We start from the raw sequence: 14,494 nt of genomic DNA, 5'->3' as shown, positions 1-14,494 counted from the left end.
TTAAAGAATGCTTATATATATATTTGTATTCTATAGTTGCCACCATTTTAGAAATTATGCAAATTAAATGCATTTTTAAATAAAGAACTGTAGTTAAATGCAAAAAATTATATGAAATTAGCAAAATAACAGCTTTTTGAAAGAATTAGTGAGAATATATTACTAAAAATGAGCTTATTTTTGCAATGAAGCTATCAAATTGTAAAGCGCATGAAAATATGTGTTGTCACTAAACAAAAATTGAATAAGTAATTAGGTAAAGCTATAGCAGTGAAAAGGAAAATAAAATTTGTGACTACATGCACTGTAACCAAATCCTCGATACCAAAAAATGATGGCAGCTATGCACCAAAATTTTTTGCAACTTTTTTAAATTTATGTCACTATATAACCTTCTGGTAAAAAATACAATTTATATTTAAGAAAAGAATAAATCTTAATATCAGTAAACAGTTTTAATTAGTTCCTTAAATGTTGCTTCTTATTGAAATTCTACATTCTAGTAAGTAGTTTTTAATTCTATTAATATTCATTGTTGAAATTAAAGCATGTTGAGGGATTAAACCTTCTTTCTGAAATTATTTGAAAATCATGTAAGTTCATATTTACCTTATGCAAGACAATTATTTTATAGCTAAATATTTTACTTTCTTAGAAACATGACATCAAAAATCATTTTGAACTATTTCCTTATGACAGTGCTGCTTGTGGCTTTTTACCATTTAATCGGTAAGTAAGAAAAATATAGTTTGTTTCATTATTACAATATACAAATGTGATAAAATTTCACGGTTTTTCTGCAGCATGTTCCGAAATAACCACTCTTAATATTTGTAGAATCCTTATGAAAAGTAAAGTAAAAAAAGTAAACACGATGAAAGTTTCAGACTTATATTTAAGCGAGAGAATCAACGCATGTAAACAAACGAATCATTTTTGATGAATGAGAAATTGAAAACATCAAAACCTGCTTTATTGCTGGGGAAGAAACAAAGAACTTACAAAGATGATTTTAGAAATATTCTAGGTTTTAACAGATATTCAAACTGTTTTTTATTAATTTTCTCCCACCTTTTTCGTTAGTGATTAACAAATTACGATGTATGAACCAGACTATATTTGAAAATTAGATTTTCTAGTATGAAACTAATTACATTTTTGTTTCTTTCTCGCTTAAGCATTAATATGAAACCCCTAATTTGTGTATAATTTTTAATTCATTCCTTGTAAGAATTAATTTTTTGCATCTAAAACTTTCTTTCTTTCCTCTGTTTTTATTAATTTCAAATCTTTTCAAAAAGGGATAAATTCATTTCAAGAATGATAATTTCAGAGCAAATTGTAAATATTGATAGAACATGTTCATTATTTATATACAAGCAGAATACAGCTGTAGAAATTTTTAGCGTATTTCCACATCAAAAATGGTGGTTAATACTTGACAATAGTGATGTACTGAAAGCTATGCATAACTATTGGATCTGGTGTACACCAATATTTTCTTTGTACTAATTGTATTAAAGTAGCCGATTTAGTTCCATCAAAAAGTCCTTCTCGAAGGCAAATTTCTCCCAATACTTGATCCAGAAGTTCCCTTGTCTTCTGGATTGGGTTCAAAATTTCAAGTCTACGGAGTTGAAACTTAGTAGTCGTAAAACCAAAAATTGGGTCGGCTGTTTAATGACGGTTCTAAAAAAAAAGTAACCGTGTGGCAATTGTTTTCGGTTCTTATAAACGAATAAATACTTTTTCTCCATTAATTTTGCTTTTTAACACAGAATTTTTCTTTCTCGAAAATAATTAGCAGAGATAAAATATTTTCATATAATTTTAGGGACACTAATGTCGGTTTTTATTTCGAAGGCCGTAAAAAATCTCATAACTATTATTAATGGCATGGATGCTTAACTAAATGTGGTATTGATTATTACTGGTATTTCAGCTGTAGGTGTTGTGGCATTGAGAACCTATTATACCAAATTAGGTGTACTGCAGTAATAAATTTCTTATCACCCCCGAAACGGACAAGTACCCTTATATTTCCATATTACTCACTCATAGCACCTAATGCATAAACTTTTTTGGTTATTTTTTGGATATTCCGGTGTGGCTTTATACTATATTAGATTTACAATATTCTAAATTAGAAATACTCACCAAAAGAAGGATAAACAATACATACATTATCCTTTAACCTATGATATTCAGAATATACCCATGGCTTATTAGATTATTTCAATTATTTTTTAGTAGCTCTTGTTGAATTTGCATTACTTTATTTAATAGAGCCACATTTTAAAAGAGTAAATGTCAACAGAAAAAAAACGCGTGGCTTCATGTGCCTTTTAAAATACAAATTCATAATCATACTTTACGAAATTATTAATGTTGATTTTACGTGTGATAACTTAGCATAGTTAACCTGTAAGGGAAGGTTTTCTATCTTCCTACTATGTGCGATTTTGGATAAATAAAAACGAAGCAAATCGGAGACATTACAACATTTAATATACACAGTTATTTACAAGTTAATATAAAATATATAAATCCATTAATACTTTTACATCCCAATGTCTGGAACGTCAATATAGTAATTAATATTCGCGATCGCAACGAACTATAGGGGGCGTTGTTGTATGAGACGCATACCTGCGATTTCTATATGAACCGTCATTCAGTTACTCTGGAGACGTCTTTAATGTAGGGTGTAGCATTGTAACGTTCCTTCTTTAATGTGGCTTATTAAATTTAAAAAAGAAAAATGTTTGATATCCTTTCTTATACAACCGAAAACAAGATGGTATCTCTTCTTTTTTATTTAAAGAAGGAACATCAAAAACACACCTGAAAAATATTTGTAAATAAACAGAAAAAAATATGTATCTTCTTATTAGAGTTAAAACCTAATGCCTGAGAAATAGTTTTACTAAATTTAATGATATAACCTGAAAGGCCTATTTAAACTTTACATTCCATAGTTTTAAGAATCATATTACTTCAAACATTAAAATAAGCAAAAAGTATGCATAAGCTTCATAATTTTATGTAATTTAATTTTGCAAATAAAGTTTTTTGACAAGTAATTTTATCAAAAAGTTTTAATAAAAATCATTATTTAGAAACTGAAAAACTTAAAGAATGCTTACGATACAAAAAAAAAAAAAAAAAAAAAAAAAAAAAAAAAAAAAAAAAAAAAAAAAAAAAAAANAATAAACAACTTTCATGTTTTTTCTTTTTTGATTCATAATCGGACGTAGAAAACCATTCTATAGAAAACTATCATCAAGAAAAAAACTACTTAAAAACAAAAATTTTTATTTTATAAAAATTAACCTTTACCTGCTTATAAATCAGAAGAATTCCAAAATGATTTGTTCCTTGATTTTTGTTACCATTTTTTAATGCTACGAAAATGCGTCTTTGGGATTTGCCAAAAATAGAACAAGATGCAATTTTATTTTTTTTTACGAAATATTTTGCCCATTGTCCACCGAAATCCGATAAACTACTTTAATTTTAAATAAAGTGTTTCGTTTTATGATTTGTCACAAAAATTTTAGGTGTAGATTGGCGGCACTTAAAAACAGCCAAATCTGTAGCTGCTGTGGCGTTAATACATAAGTACCGAATTTTTATTCATACTTTTCTGAATCATATTACTTGAAACATTAGAATATGCAAGAAGTATACATAAACACATAATGTTATACCATTTATGTTTTCAAAAAAAGTATTTTGACAACAATTTTTATCAAAAAATTATAAACTATAAAACGGAAAATAAAGAATTCTTAGGATAAAAAACGATTTTAAGAATTCTTTACATTGAAATAAAAACTTTCATATAGTTTCTTTTCTTATTATTCTTATAGTTCTTAATCAGACGTAAGAAACCATTCTGTAGAGAACTATCATCAAATAAGAAAAAAAAGTTTTACAAGCTAATTTTTTATTATAAAAATCATAACACTTACCTTCTTTATAAATCCGTAGAGTTCCAAATGAAATGTTCTTCGTTTGAAAGTTTTATTTTCAAATAATATGTGCATAGATTATCCCTTTATTACTTTTAGATAACATACCACACATCAAAATTTTATAATTGTAAGATCTCGATATGAATTTGAATATGTAGCTTAAAAACAGAACAGCTGAATTCTAGTTGAAATTATCTATTCTTTCAAAACTAAGAAATACTTACCAAGAAAACGATAAAAAATTTATTAATCATCAGCACAAATGACACTATTTCAAGTAATTTGGTTGATTCTTTATTGTTGTTTTCCGAATTATATAGATACAGAAATATATACTGTTCTATAACAAAGAAGAATTCTATAACTATTGCAGTTCTTGACGTTCTGAATTCACATTTCTTTATTGGAATGACGAAAGCAATGTTGACTTCATTTTAATTTGTAATGAATTGAAGACAGAAAAAATTATTTTACCGTAATATACACATCTGTAACAGCAAGTGATCATGAAATTGTAAGTTATGTTGTTGGTAATAGAAAGGTAAAAATTATTGAGAAATTGTTCTTCAAATGCTTGGCGTGTTCTGCTTCAATGTTTGGCATGTTCTGGTTAGTTTTTTCAAGTTCTTCAGCTGTTCCTTAGGGAAATTTTGATTTTTATTTGCTGCTAAGAAAATGGCGTCCGTCATGGCCGATGATTTTGATGGAACTAAATGAAAACGTGATAAATTAATGTCTGATATTTACAGGCTCCCGATAGAGGGCGTACTCGAGCGTTGCGATCGCGAATTGAGTTGTCTTAGCAACGTTGTTTTTTATTTTTCATAAAACTAAATATAAATGCTTGTTATGTTATTGCTCTTGCGCACCACAAACCTAAGATATAAAAGTTTCAAAGCCGTGCGATAAAACTAATTTTTGACACATTAGAGCTACAGTCTAGCAATTCGCTTATATTATAAAATCTTTATCAAATCCTATGGAAAGGCTTTTTCTTCGGGATGTAGTGTATGATTTGGAGGTCGGGAGGAGTTTTAAAGTAGACAGATTCACCGTCTTTGAACATGTGTACATTAAATTCAGTGCGGATCGGTTGTGAATTGCGGATTTATATACGGTACAGGCACCACATACGTATAGATATTCAGCTTTCCTAATGTAGATATTTTTTATTCATCATTAATTAACTCTCCAAGTTCCGAAACCTTTCATTTATTTATAAACCTATTACTGGTTTTCCAATTCATTAATATGGCGATTCATCATTAATATGGTAAGGTCATCAATTAACACCCCAAGTTCCGAAACCTTTCATTTATTTATGAACCTATTACTGGTTTTCCAATTCATTCATATGGCGATTCATCATTAATATGGTAAGGTCATCAATTAACACCCCAAGTTCCGAAACCTTTCATTTATTTATAAACCTATTACTGGTTTTCCAAGTCATTTACATGACTAAATTCCTTGTCATCCAACTTTACCTTATATTTGATCCCTATTTTCACTAATATATTGATTAACTGGTACGGCCATTTCGCTGGTTCTCTCATTTGTTGATTCGTCTTTGCACTGAATAACCAATTCACTAAATTAGTAATGTGTAATGTCTTGATATTCGGATGCAGTGATTTGTTTAGTCATTAATGCACTTTTCATGAATTCATAAATTTCCCTTTAGTTGGAAAAAAAAATTTCCCTACTTTTCTGGGAAATTTTCACTCGCTATGTCATAATATGGGTTACTAAAGCCATGTAAAATTTAATAGCCTGCTTTTTAAAAAATAAATAAGGTAACTAAAAAATTTCCTCGTTAAAAATAATCTAGTTCGTTAAGGATTCTGACTAGTGCATAAACATGATTTTGGGCAGAATTTTCGAATTTTTTTCTCCAGTGCCCACCTGTGTTAACATCCATCAATTTAGTCATATACAGGGCGATTTTGTTAGCCTCTCTTTCAGGAGCACAATATTAGGTGGGCCAACGTCGCTCTCACAGTGAGGACAGATAGTACAGGGAAGGAAAGAACATCCATGTCTTGCCCGGGATTCGAACCCAGAAACTTTCCGATGCGAGGACAGTTCCCAGCCCCCTACTGGCATTTTCGAAATTTAGTTTATTATAAATTTATAATCCTTGTGCTCTCAGCTTTCTAAAAATAACTTTACTTTTGTTTGAACTCTAATTATTTGCAAAGCTATACCTGTTTCAAAGCAAAGTGATAACATTGTACAGACTATGATTTTTAAGTTTTTAAATGCTTTTATCTCAAAATCAGACTTTTTCGCATTTTTACACCACCTTAAACTCGATCTCTCATGTTGTTTTTAAAATGATTTATTTATTATTATAGCAGAAGTGTTTTGAACAACAGATTAAAAGAAAAAAGAAGAATTTCATTTTTTATGTGTGTTTTTTCGCAAAGACAAGTGCAGAACTTTTTAAAAATTATACTTGTTTAGCTAGCTACATTGATCCCTAACTCAGAAGTAATGCACCTGCTTTTAAGATAATAGTTCTAAACATAGTTGATAGCCTTTTAAATAAAATTCTCAAAGGATTTTTTTTGTTTTGGTGATAGAATTATTTTACAGTGTTTCGCGCAAATGCAAAAAAATGCCTAGTTTTTACCTTAAAGTGATCATTTTTAAAAAAATTAATAATAATATTTTTATTTAAGTTTTTATAAGTTTTTACACATAATAAAACAAATAAACTAGTTTCTTAAAAATATTTTTAAAAAAAAGTTGTCGAAACTAGTAGGATACCTTAAACTTGTGAAATTATGTTCGAGATCTTCCTTCTCTTGTTAAGAAGAATGCAACTGCTGGTAAGAATTCACCCGATTTAAATTGAGAAATTAGGACGTTTTGGAGAGCTCGGAGCGTACAAAAGAGTAGCTTGCTGACTTTCTAGAGCCACTTGTAGACTAATTACTTGAAAATACTACACGAGTACGGAATTTCAGAATATATATTATTGACATTATAAGTTAGGGATCTCTCGAAAAATTAGTGTGTTTTTTGCGCGGTGAGCTCGAAGAAATGATAAGTACAGCTCGAGAGAGTTATAAAAGAGATAAGGAAAGTGATATAATATCAAAAGATAACGACAAATTCGTCCAAAAATATGAACCTGCCGCTTCTCTAATCTCCAACACCTCTAGAATAAGAAATAGTTGAGTTTGGGAAGGTAGTGGAATTACACGGATAATAGTACAAAATGCGATGGGTTAGAAGTTGCTTTGAAATCTTTGGATAAAGATTTCATTCGAACAGAATGTTTTCTAATGAAAGTTAAATGTATATTTATCCTCCATATGTTGCAAAGTATGCTTGTTATTGGGTAAGAATGGTTCGTTGTGTCAAGGATATCCTTCGCAAGTGATTGAGCAGTGCCACGTATGACGAAATTTTAACTTTACTTCAAGAAATGTTAACTTATAAATGAGCAATCAATATTTGTCAGATGATCAAAAGGAATTGAAACCTTTTACATCTGGTCACTTTATTCAAGATTTAAAATAAAAATAACTTGTACATTTAGCTGTAATTGATTCTCAGCATTTACTTAAACGTGTGTAATACCTTCATATATAATTATTGTTACAAAAATCATATATCCAACTAAGCTTAAATTTTTAATGATATAATGTTCTATTTCAGCAATAAATAATTCGTTTCAATTCAACGCTTCTTTCTATCTTTTTTAACAAGAATTATATTGTAATATTGTTTATACTTTCAAAATTAAGTTTAATAAAAGACAAATTAGTTGTTAAAAATGGAAGACATAAAAAAATTAAATTACTAAATTGCAAATCCCTTGTTAGATGAAAAACATTAAAATCATAGAATAATTCACAATGATCACAAACGTTTTTCAGTTTCACAAAACTGTGACTTCTTTTCAAAATGACATTAAGTGCTATTTTCAGAATCAATATAGAGGACGATGGCTAAATTTGACTAAACCAAACAAAATATGTATGAATAACTGTGACTATCTCACAACAGCTATTTTTATAACAGTTGTGAGTTCGTAACAGTAATAGTACACTAATTATGTATTAATACGCTAAAAAGTGGTTATGGTATATAGACTTTGAAAAATAGTCTCATAAAGCTTAAAAAAGAACACCATAATAGTGGGTATACCATTGTAAGCAACTCTGACTTTCCCATAGTTTATATGAACCTGCACTGCCTTTTCTTTTGAAATAAATGTATGTATGTAATTTTTCTTTGTTATTTTTGCAGTAAATGATGTTGCAGCAAATAATATTCCAGAAACTGACCTGGAAAACGAAATTTTACCTCCATATGAAGAATCTTCTATAATAGAAAACAATCAAAGGTAAGAGATGGTTTTATTGCTACATTCAAAATAAGTTCATTCAAAAGAAGTGCCACTGTTATTGAATGTTTTAAAACTTTAAGTCGAATTCGCTTTCTTCTTCACGGGTGTGATAGCTCTAGCTGTGAGACCAAGCCATTTTCACGAAGTTCTTTCTGACAACTCTGCTGTAGTCCTTTTCCTGTTAATCTTAAGAGTGTTAATATCTTTTTTAACACCATAACTGCATCTCATCAGAGTTCTGCCTCAAAGTAGGCTTAGACAGAAAGATTTTCTTACAGAAACACAATTTTTTGTATTCTGATCAGAAGACTTGCCTATTTTAGTCTTATAATTCGATGTATTTTGCTACAAAAGGCTGTCTTCAGATTTTGTAGTGCTCTGAATTAGATCTAGGCAAAGAAATTCAATTCTGGAGAAAAAAAAATCATTAAAAATGCACAATCAATCTGTACATAATTTATATTTTTAAATAGGAACAAGCTATTTTATATTATTAAAATTTCATTTTATTGCTAGTAAACAGTTTATAAGATAATTGAAATAATAATTTAATATTTAAACTATCTCAATAGAGAGTTTAAGTACTAATTTAAAAATAATTTTCTTTCTTATGAAAACTTTTTAAAAATATGGAATTCGAACCGAACATATTTTTACAAAAATCCATTTGAGGAAAAGTGAATTCTTGTTTTTATTCTAAGCTTTTTATTGCACAGTATAAAAAGATAACTGTTTAAAACACGTTCGAATTATTGTCGGTGCATTTTTATTGCATACAAAACTCGTATGATGAAATCCTTAAATAACAAAGAAGATCCAAAAATCTTTTGCTGTCTTCAATATAAAAAAAATCAGTTAATCATTAAAATAATATTTACTTGCATTAAATTCTTTTGTTTACATTTGAAGACTTAAAACTAAAGCAGTGTTCCTATAGTAATAAACTTAGAAAGTGATTCTATGTGTGTGCAAAAATGCGTAAAAAAAAATTTATAAAAATTACACTTAACTAACTCATTTTATTTTTCAGACATCCTCAACACAATCAATTACACAGACCAGAAGAAACAAGGAGTAACAGTGGAGGAAGCAATATTGAAAGTTACCAAACACGAAACTTAAAAATGGTGCTTACTGCTTAACTTTCATTTCATAAATTTAATATTTTGAATTTTAGTTTTTTATACCACGTTGGCGACATTTTTATTCGATGCTATTTTCGCACTACGCTCTAGACGAGCTATACCCATTTTTATTTCGATTATGGAACTCTAAATGATCAAAAAAATTTTAGGTGGAGCCCTGTCATCCAGCAAAATGAAAGTTCCTTAAAAATATTTGAAACTACCTTAGAGGAAACTGCTATTTATGAATACGAGATAAAATTAAAATATATAAATTCTTTATTTTCTCTAGAATACTTGCTTTCTTTCTTTTTTTTAAAGCGTTATAATGAAAGCAAAATAAAAAATCAATTTTTAGTAATTTATGTATTACTTAAAACATAAATTTTCGCCTTCTATTATTTAAAACACCACTATTCAACAATGTTTTGATATTAAAAGTTACTAAGAGGAAATACTGAGCAGCGGAACTTAAAACAAGTTTATCTCAAAATATTTTTTTTTTCTTTTTCATTCAGATTTCATTTCAGATTTCAGATACGAACTGACTGATAATTATTTCTTTTTTTAACATTGCGTTAAAGTTTCTGAACTTTCCTTTTAGTTCGTATTCTAGTTTTTAGCTTTTAATGTATTGTAGATAAGTAGCAGAAAACTTAAAATGATATTCTTAAAGAATTGTTAATTTTGCAATTTTTTAACCTTTCGATGCAAATGGGACAACGCAGTACCTAAATATAATATTTTTTTCCTGACTCTCTACTAACAAGTAAAATATATTTTTGTATTTTTTTAATTATAAATGACAGTCTAAGAGTTACTAAAATGTTAGATAATCAGAATTATATTTGTACTAAAATACCAAATTCAAAAAGAGTAGTTCGAAATTTTTTCTTCATTCATATTAAACAATTTATCAATATTTGATATTATAAATTAATGAAATTTCAACGATGAAATTGTTTATCTTAGATCTAACTAACCGAACCGAACACTTACCGAAAGTAAGTGCAAATTTGAAACAACAATTGTTTGGAAGTAAGCCCAAAGAGCAAAAAGAGACATTGGTGTTTCATGCTTATTTCATAACCATAAATTATTAAAATGTTCGATGTAATATTTATTTTTGCCTTAACACTAAATTGCCTAAGGAAGTTATTTTGACTGCTTTTAATTTCAATTAGAAAAACAATGATTTATATAATGACACAATTTCTTAGAATTTTATGACTTTTTGCACAACATATAATTTTTTTATTGTTAATATTTACTAATAACTCGTTATATAACAGTAAATAATATAAAAAATATAAAAAATTAATTTTAAACAAATTTATTTACGCATTCACAATCCAGTCATTTTGACTGCTTTTGGGCAATATAGGTATATACTAATTTTCCGTCTTTCTAGTGTTAATGCATACAAAATAAGAAAAAATGTAAGAAAAATATGTTTAATAAAAATTCGGCGTCAAAGTTCTTTAAATACATTTTTCTACCTAGTTAATTTAATTGCTTTACAAGTTCATAGAGAATATAATTTTAAACAATGCAAAAAAATTACAACAATCATTAAGAGGCACTAGCTGCTAATTAAAATTAAAAATTAAAATTTTTGTTTCAAGTTTAAAAAAATACTTAAATATATCCAGTGAACTCATTTATCCGAATCATATTATCTCATTTATCCAGTGAACTCATTTATCCAGTGAACCGAGTGTCTTTTACAGGATTTGTATTTTTAGTGTTTTTCAAATCTTTTCCGCCAAGGAAAATAACTAAAGAGACAGTTAAAGAACCTCACATATGAGGCAAAGTTATAGTTTTAAACTTGCCTTCGATTTCAAATCTTAATTTTAGTGTCGCGAATTAGCTGGATTTTAGAATGTTGAAATCACTTAAATATTATAAAAGTTATTAATTTTTTTTTTTCAAATAATGTGTATGAAATTTCACTCGAATGTTTGAGCTAGTTGCTAATTTTTGGAGCTAATTTTGCAAAAATTGCAGAAACTTTTTTGAAAAGAAAATGTTAAAGTATCTAATGGTTGGCTGTAAAAATTTGAATTTTGACACAACTTCTTCAAAGTTGAACTGAATGGAAAAAGGGATATTCATTCATTTTTATATTTTTAGCACTCAATTTGTTGATAATACCTCATAGTAAGTTTTTAACACCAGCCATATTAGTATTGCCGACGAGGAACAATTCTTTGGGGGTTCTAAAGAATGATTAAATAAAAAAAAGACTATTAATCTTATGTATAAACAACATAATAAAAATCGTCCAAAATGATAAAAAACCATTTATTTTTACTTTTATTTATTTATTTATTCAAATAATATAATTTATGTTTGTATTTTGTTCCAGTTTCCAATGATGAATATGGCCGGAAACAGCACTAATCCAATGAGTAATTTCTGTAAAAGAATACAAGATTCAATGAGTCAATTTTTAAAAATGTTTGGACTCAGCCAATAAGCATTTGTAAATGCATGTTTTAAATAAAAACAATTATTTACTTGACTTTTCTGTTTCAATTGAAGTATGTGTTTTTAATAAATACTTATTTTTTTTCTTTTTTAATTTGAAAATAAGAGCATCAGATAAAGAATTGGAATTTTGGGATACATATTTGGTAAAACAAAAATTTGTTTTGAAATTATGGATTCTAAAATCTTATAAAGAAATAGTATTTTTAAATATTGTTCTGCTGTACTCTGCTGATCAAAGTTAAGAGAATTTTTATATTTCACTGATAATTCCCATATTGGATCTATTTAAGTGAAATTTGACGTTAAAATCTAGTGATATAGCAACTAGCAACAAACTAGTGTTTCAACAGTTATTATGCACATGCTTGCATTTCAAACGTAGGGGAAAGTGTGGAGCAGGAGTTACAGAAACGTTCAAAAATATGTTTTTAAGGGGTTTGTTTTCTTTTAGTTAATTTTAAATAATATACAGGCCAAACCAAATAATAAACAGGCCTTACCAAACATAAAATTAAAATTTTAATTAAGCCTTTTTTTAGAAAAATTGTGTAGAATAGATATTTTAACAAATGAGATTTAATAATGAATTAATCGCAATTTTTTATATAAATCTGATATCAAATTGATTAACTTCTAAAAGAAGAAAGATATGCATATTTCGTTAGTAATAAATCAAAATCTTCAACTTAATCTTCAGTAAGCAGCTTTTTTTAAGAAATTTCATTGTTTTCATGAATATTTATGATGATCTTAAAATACATTAAGTTACAAGACAACTAGTCCAGAATTTATCTAAATCATTAGAAAGCGTAAAAATCTTAAATATTTTTATAACTGTCTGCATGACATCTGTAAAAATGTCATAATAAAAGTAACACAAAATACTAATCTCACACAAATCATTTTTCTCTTTTCAGGAAAGAAAATCCTGAAAATTTGTTCAGGCATATTGAATTTATTTTTTCGACGACTTTTTTAAGTTTACACTTTAAATTATTTTACTGATTAATCACATAATTACATCGATTTCAACTAGAGCTTCAGAAACAATTGCCTGTTTATATTGAATGTAACAGTAATGAAATATTATATTTATGCGAGGGCTGTTTTTTAAGTAAGGGTCATTTGAAAATAAAAACCAAACGAAAGAAAATTTTCATGAAGCAAATTTATTTTTTAATTCAACATACGTTTCTCTTTTTTCTTTCAAAATAGTTGCCAAGTTTGCTTAAACACTAATTATACTTTACAATAAGATTTAGAATATCCTCTTCATAGTAACTTGCCGACTGTTCCGCTAACAAAGACGTCATGACCGTTTTTACGTCATTGTTGCACTGGTTGCCACCAAAACAACGGAAAAGGGAAAATCCCTTAGCGCAAGGTCTGGACTGTATTGAGGGGTGGTCCAAAACTTCCCAGCCATTAGAGTCCAATAAATCTCGGAACTGAGCTGTGGAGAGAGTCATTGGCATGAAGAAGCAAAATTTCCTGTCAGCATGCCAGTAAGAAGGTTCGTAAACTTCTTAAATCTGCCGGTGAAAGCATGCAGCAGACAGGTTTTTTGCCGACTAAAAACACATTACTGACCGTACCTCATACGCGGCAGGTGATTTGTTAAACTTGAGTATTTTAAAGACACAGAAATGACAGTACAGGTTGCCTAAACAACTGTGACTGAGCACAGTTGTCTCCTAGAAATAACAGGACACGACGCAAGTACTAGTTGCGACTAACGAGTCACCAATTAGTATACAAACAACAAAACGGCCCTTACTTAAGAAAATATAGTACTCGTAAAAAAGGTTAGACGGGTTAAATTGTCATAAAAATAGACTTTCTTAACTTAGAACATTTTTTTTGTTTACACAATTTATTTATTTCTATTTTTTTTTACAGTGTCTTTGAAAACCCATCATTTTACATTTAGAGAATTTAATTTAATTGCTAAATTAGTTTGCAACATTTCTATTTTTCAGAAAAAGTTTTTAAGAATTTTTTATTAATATAATTGAAGAAGTAAAAATTATAAACCTTTGTAATTATTATAAAAGCATTTTTATTGCAGAAATTAAAACAGGAAATTCTCCACCTTTCCACACATGCAGAGAAAATTAATCTGGTAAAGTTACCGTACTGTATGGTAATGACATTTCTGGCAAGAAAAACATAATTCTGGTTATAAAAACTAAACTATATGGTATTTAGATAATTCATTTGGTAATTTTTCCATCTGTTAAGGCATCTTTTTACCGGAAATACCTGTTTTTAATACCACACATTTAGTATAAAATACAAAATCGAAAAATAAATGTAACCGAATAAATGGTTTTTATGCCATGCTCTAAAGTATCATTAAAAATTACTAAATTTCATCTAATTTGCAAAATTTCCTCATATATTCTAAAACTATATTTTATTGTTAATTTTACCAAAATCATTAGCAAAGAGCTTCGGTAAAAATTACCTTGCCGCTTAATGTTCCCATAGAGCCGGAAACACGGTAAGTTTTACCATATTCTGGTAGTTTTGAC

The 14,494-nt window shown here is 28.1% G+C and overlaps 1 protein-coding gene across 2 annotated transcripts in view; it reads left to right on the top strand.

Moving 5' to 3' along the window:
• The window catches only part of LOC107451934 (uncharacterized), a 16,390-nt gene extending 4,399 nt beyond the window's left edge, over positions 1 to 11,991 (top strand). For both annotated transcript variants that reach the window (XM_016068178.4, XM_016068179.4), the window contains 4 exons: positions 656 to 729; positions 8,241 to 8,337; positions 9,371 to 9,467; positions 11,836 to 11,991. In XM_016068178.4, the coding sequence (XP_015923664.1) occupies positions 656 to 729; positions 8,241 to 8,337; positions 9,371 to 9,467; positions 11,836 to 11,946 (379 nt within the window). In that variant the 3' untranslated portion in view covers positions 11,947 to 11,991. The remainder of the gene's footprint in view (positions 1 to 655; positions 730 to 8,240; positions 8,338 to 9,370; positions 9,468 to 11,835) is intronic.
• Positions 11,992 to 14,494: the final 2,503 nt, after the last annotated feature.

The sequence above is a fragment of the Parasteatoda tepidariorum genome, chromosome 8, assembly GCF_043381705.1.
Source record: "Parasteatoda tepidariorum isolate YZ-2023 chromosome 8, CAS_Ptep_4.0, whole genome shotgun sequence".
In the NCBI taxonomy this organism is placed as follows: domain Eukaryota; kingdom Metazoa; phylum Arthropoda; class Arachnida; order Araneae; family Theridiidae; genus Parasteatoda; species Parasteatoda tepidariorum.
Note: the sequence above shows the minus strand (reverse complement) of the source record. Positions and strands in the feature narration are given on the sequence as shown.